The sequence below is a fragment of the Acanthisitta chloris genome, unplaced genomic scaffold (assembly GCF_000695815.1).
Source record: "Acanthisitta chloris isolate BGI_N310 unplaced genomic scaffold, ASM69581v1 scaffold5619, whole genome shotgun sequence".
Taxonomy (NCBI): domain Eukaryota; kingdom Metazoa; phylum Chordata; class Aves; order Passeriformes; family Acanthisittidae; genus Acanthisitta; species Acanthisitta chloris.
Window position 1 is genome coordinate 83970 of NW_008692977.1, and position 6000 is coordinate 89969.

At 39.8% G+C, this 6000-nt stretch overlaps 1 protein-coding gene across 3 annotated transcripts in view; it reads right to left on the reverse strand.

Annotated features, from left to right (window-relative positions):
- DNAJB6 (DnaJ (Hsp40) homolog, subfamily B, member 6) overlaps positions 1-6000 on the reverse strand; it is a 49650-nt gene that overhangs the window by 41554 nt on the left and 2096 nt on the right. For 2 of the 3 annotated variants that reach the window (XM_009082877.1, XM_009082880.1), the window contains exons 3-4: positions 3616-3675; positions 3149-3253 (exon numbers count right to left, since the gene is read on the reverse strand). In XM_009082877.1, coding sequence (XP_009081125.1) covers positions 3149-3253; positions 3616-3675 — 165 coding nt within the window. Of the gene's footprint in view, positions 1-738; positions 742-3148; positions 3254-3615; positions 3676-6000 lie in introns of all 3 variants that reach the window. The other variant, XM_009082879.1, reaches the window with a different exon arrangement.

Consider the following 6000-nt stretch of genomic DNA (forward strand, 5'->3'; position numbering starts at 1 on the left):
CATCTTTGATTCTGCCAGTATACAGCTTTAGAACACATGACCTCAACCCTTATTCAGCTGCTTTGAATATCAATTATAATTTGAGTAGCTCCTTAAGAAGTCACCAGTTTCACATAAAACTCACCAATAAGCTGGCAACTCCTCAGTTTTAGAAGACAAATTCCCTTATTATTCAGGACAGAACTGTGCCAACAGTGTTTCAACACAAAAGAATCTACAAGGGCCCTAGTTCACCATTACAAGTGTTAGTGCTACACACACAGTTCTCCTGCTTGCTTTTGGTATTATAAAATGCACTCCATTCAGCTGAAAGCACCCTTACGTTCGTGTTGTACTACCTTAAACATTCATGTATGTGCAAAGACCACTGCAAAGACTTTTTATAGAAATCTGTGAAAATAATTGTTTTGAGTTACAATTTTCCACAACTGACAAAGTCTTAAGTATCTTAAAGCCACAAAAAAAAAAGAGAAAAAGGTGCTCCCTTTGAAGCCTTCTCACTATAAAAATTTCAAGAGCTTATGCTCCAAATCCAAAGCTCAACACAGGCTTTTAGGACTCTGATCACTGACACTGCAACTATCCATGTGAAGCAGAGACAGCTTTGAGACGATTAGTTTTCATTAATTGGAGTGCACATCACATTGCTGACAGTGCCAAACCCTTACTCAGCTAGAAGCCTGTGCCACATCACTCGTATCTTACAGCTGACAGTGATCAATACATGAAGTAGATAACCTGCTTTTGAATAAATAAAATCTTTGGGTGTTAAGGAGGGGGTGAATGTTTCTACAGGTCACTTGTGCAGAGGTATGTTGAGTCCACTGATGCCACCAGGTAAGATGTTTCAGTGTTCCTTTCACTTCCAGTAGGAAGGCTACAGCAGCTGCAATATCCCAGAAGTCTGGCAGCAGTGGTATCTCCACTGGTTAAGCTACATAGCTCAATGCACCATACTCGGCAGCCTTCTCTCTAAACAACCCAAAAGGTAAGTCCTCAGGGATTTTTTTAAGCCCATTACTGCTTAACAGCAGAACTTCACAGCTTTAAGGTTAATCATTAACACTGAGATTTTTAGAGGAAAGTTAAATCTTCTTCTAGTGCTGATGACGTCAATACAATAAAAATCAAACAGCCTATGTCAGTCTCCCACTGGTAGCTAGAACATGCCTCACCTACACAATTTACTGTAAAAATATTTGATTGAGAACCAACTATTTTATTTAATACAACTTAAATAAACAGAGAGCTAAGCACTCTCCCAGTTCCTCCTCACTAACTTCCTACTCAACATCTTGATCAGACTTTTATAGGTTTTTCTACCACTCAATCACAAAATGGCTGAGGTTGACAGGGACTTCTGGAGTTCATCTGGTCTAATCCCCTGCTCAAGCAGGGCCACCTACAGTGGTTTGCCCAGGAACACATCCAGATACCTTTTGAGTATCTCTAAACATGGAGATTCCACAACCTCTCCAGGCAACATGCTCCAACGCTCAGTCACCCTCAGATGTAAATGTGTCACCTTAAGGTAAGGCAGAACCTCCTGTTCTCCCATCTGTGGCCACTGCCTCTTCCCCTGCACCACTGGTAACAGCCTAACTCCACCCTCCTTACACAATCCCTTCCAAATGCACTGCCGAGACTCTCACCTTGAGCTTTCTTTACACTGAACAATTCCAACAATTCTCTCATTCTTCTCTTCAACTGACAGATGCTCCAGTCCTATAATTGTCTTAGTGGCCCCTCAATGGACTCAATCCAGAAATTCTGTTTCTTTTACTGGGGAGCCCAGAACTGGACCCAATACTCCAGATGTGGCTTAACCAGTGCTCAGATCACGCATCTAAACTGAAATCCTTGCCTAGTACTTCAGATTCTTATTTTACTGCAGACAGCTAAAGCAGCTGCATCTTTCCAGTTCAGACCCCATTTCACTTGTAAGTATTTTGTAGATGCTTCTTCCAATCTGCCCTTTCCTACTTCTGCTGTATAGCTATCCAAGTGCTGATGCTTATCCTCCACCAGATTCTTCCTCTAGCTACTCATCTAATTAATCAACTAGTGTTCTACTGAAATCAACCTCTAGCCCTTCAACCCCTTTCCTAATCCCTCATTAGAGTCATCCAACAACTGATGATCCTTAAATAGCAAACCAGAGAAAGATATAATTAAAATCTGAGCTGAATTAGTCCCTTAATGCTGCCGAGGATAAAAAATTACTTTAAAAAATATTAAAACATCTACATACATTATTCTAGAGATTAATCAACACCAAGATACTGAACAGGAAGAAAGCTGATTTTCAAGTACACTTCTTGCAGTTTTCAGTATGGAACTTTCCCGCAGTAAATACCGAACACAGGATCTGTTCTGCTTTATAGGTCAGCAAATTGCTGAGTAGAACAGAGACAGAGAGATTGTGTAAGAACTCCAGCACCTCTGAAAAGACCTTCACTAGAGCAAGCAACATCACAGGCCAGAAGTCCCTCAGCACTAAGGTAAAACGACTTTAACACGTATTGCTTCCTTTAATGAATGCTTCCTAAAAAATCATCCAGGCCTCAAGAACTATTTAATCTGAGTATTTAGGGGCTTTATACCCCAAGAAAACAAGTGACAAATGAGGGAGAGTGTCCGGATTATGTACGTAGCTGTTCTTATTCTAACACAGGAAAATCATTAAATAAGTCTACACTGAGAGCTATGATGTGACAGTTACAGTTACCATGTCCAGTCCAGAAGCTCTCAAAGCTTTAGCTTTTATTTTATTTACAGATCAAAAGAGTTTAAATTCAACAGACTAGGTCTGCCTGCTCAAATTTGTGAGAGGAAAGTCCAGTGTATACATTCTCTATTGAAGACAGACACACACACCTACAGATACACAGCAGCCTTGATTTGAAGTTTTTATAAACCAGGCCTTCCAACAAAACATGAACTGGCAAACCATATCTGTTCTACACTAGAAACTCAACCAAGAAACAGGTATGAAGCAAACATTTCAAATATATAATACAAAATACCAGTAGTTTACCTCGTTTTCAGAGCTATTTCTAATGAAACTGCATTAGCTGTGTTTATTTTGTAAGAGTAAAGTTTCAGCCATGCTTCAGACACACGTAACTAAAACCAGTGGACTACTTACCAAAGAGTTCAAAGGGATCCCTTCCTGAAAAAAACTCCCTAAAGACATCTTCGGGGTTACGGAATGTAAATCCATACTCAAACGGATTATCGTGGTGATTTCCACCTGAAAGAAAAAAAAAAGGTAAATTTCAATTACCTTCACACATTCTTATGAACAGGAAAGTTCAGGTCTATACGGTATTTGAATAATTTAAAAACAATTTCTAAAATTTCCCATTCCCCTTCAGGTATCACTTAAGCACACAGTACTTTCTGTAACTGTTTTTCTTTCCCTGTTTTCAGACAACAATAACACCTTCTACAGCAACTAGAAAAACTGCAAGAGAATTGTAATCTCAGTTTTAAGAAGACTGAATTTTAGGCCTTAGTGCAAGCATTTCCACATTCACGTCTTTAAAAGAAAGTTGCAGAAAATGGCTTTCCACCAGAAGAGAGGATGCAAAGACCTGCTGGTTGTCAACATACCTCCACCTCCATTCATTAGGCCTTCTTTTCCATATCTGTCATAGGCATCACGTTTTCTAGCTAAAAGGAGAAGTTGTACATCATGTCAGTAAACACATACATTGATTTGGGAAAAAAAAAAATGAACAAGAAACTGGTATTCTCAGCCAAACATCTTCTCAAAACTAGTTTATTTAAGAAACTTCTGGCCTGCTGAATGTTTTTGACAAGGACTGTTGAAGCAACTGAGGCTCACAAAGGACATGTACTAAACTTCAGACTTATTACCATCTAGTTGTAGAAACTCTGGTCCTGTTGTGTCAGAAAAAGCTGGGTATAAGGACAAACTTCACAAGGAAGTTTGCCTTTAAAAAGAATACTGCAGTATTCACCTTGACACAGGTACCATGGAAAGCTTTAAGGTTGTAAAGGACCTCTGGAATTCAAGCTGCTCCTCCACACAAGTCTAATCATAAAGTTCATCAAATCTTGCCTGAATAAAGCCCTGATCTCATCAAGCTCTCAGAAAAGATTTTATAGTGTCTCTGGAAAACAATTCTAGTGCTCAGGCATTCTCATTGTAAGCATTCCCTTGTTTCTATCCAACTTGAAACCCTGACCATTGCCTCTTTTCCTTTTATTGCACAAGACTGAGCCCATTGTAAGACAGTTATGAGAACGGAAGAACAGGGTTTATAGGAATGACTGCAAACCCCCTAACATTAATTATAACCACTTCTTCTAGAATAATAATGGGGAAATGATGTTACAAAATGCTATGGAAGGATATGACTCAAAGTGCTTGCTCTCTATTATTTCAGAAGGCATGGAATAACTTCATTTCACTGCAGACCAGCATTCCAGTATTCATGGAAGGGAAGAAAAATTAATTGAAAGAACATGCAGTTACCTCAAACAGGTGCTAAAAAGTAAAATACTTCTGACTAACAGGAATTAAAATTTTATATAATGGTCATCATCTCCAAATAATGGAAATTTGCAATAAGTTCACACCCACACAAATTCCCAAAGTTTGGTATATTACCCACAGTGCCTTTCTACAAAAGCAATTTTTAAAGAAAGGAGGTTAACCTACAATGCAGAAAGACCAAAGCAGTAAGGTAGATAAACTGTCAGGAGCAGGAAACAGCAAGAATGACCTGAGGGTTCACAAAGCCTAAAGTTCATCTTGAAAAATGCCACATTCTTGAAACTGTGAGAGAAGAGTGTTCTATTATCACCCAATTTCGGTATTCTTTGCTTATGTAACCCCTTACAAAACTATTCCTCTGCCAAAAATCTGTCTTTATTCAAGCTTGTAATGGTATCAGAAAATTTCATTAAATCTGCAGAACAGCTGACTGCCTCTCAACCACAGGGCTCAGGATTCAGGTATCCCTGCTGCACAAATGATTGCTAAGACACCAGTAAATTAGGATTTGGTCTAGGTCCAAAAACCAGCAGTGCTTTTAGAAGGTGTTCTAAAATTCTAGCAGTGTACTGTTTCCAAAGAACTTAAAAGATCTGTATAACAAACCACCAGACCAGTATCCTGTTTTAATCTTGCTCAAAAATTAGTTTAAGAAGGTTAAAGTACTCTAGAAGACAAGTATACCATGAACTAACAAAGTTTTTTTTCATACATTTCATAGATTGTTAAGGGATTGGAATGGACCTTATAGATCATCCAGTCCCAACCCTCCTGCCCTGGGCAGGGACACCTCCCACTAGCCCAGGTGCTCAAGTCTTTATCCAGCCTGGCCTTGAACACTGCCAAGGTTGGGGCAGCCACTACGTCCCTGGGCAACCTGTGCCAGTGTCTTATTACCCTCACAGTAAAAAACTTTTTCCTGATATCTGATCTAAATTTCCCTTCTTTCAATTTGTACCCATTGCTCCTTGTCCTATCACTGCAGCTCCTAATAAAGAGTCCCTCTGCAGCTTCCCTGGAGCCCCTTCAGATACCAGGAGGCTGCTCTGAGGTCTTCACACAACCTTCTCCTCTCCAGGCTGAACAGCCCCAACTCCCTCAGCCTGTCTTCACAGGGGAGATGCTCCAATCCTCTTATCAACTTCATGATCCCCCTCTGGAGGGCCATGTCAATGAAGTATCAAAACCAAGCAAAGAAACAGGAGGTAAAACACTGCAGCTCGATAAATCAGGCCAAACTCTGAGAGGTAATCTAGATGCTGCTAGTGCTTTAAATATAGCTTTCCCATGCTCACGGGTCTCAGGTGAAGTCAAGGACACTTCAGAAATAGCATAGAGACAGCTGCAGTCAATTACAGAGGAAAATAATCAAAGTAGCTTAAATCACTTTGTTATGATTCAGACTGCTTTGGCTGGAACACTGGCAAAAGTTATTGATACTCTTCAAGGGAGGGTGAACTGTAAACTGCATTCCT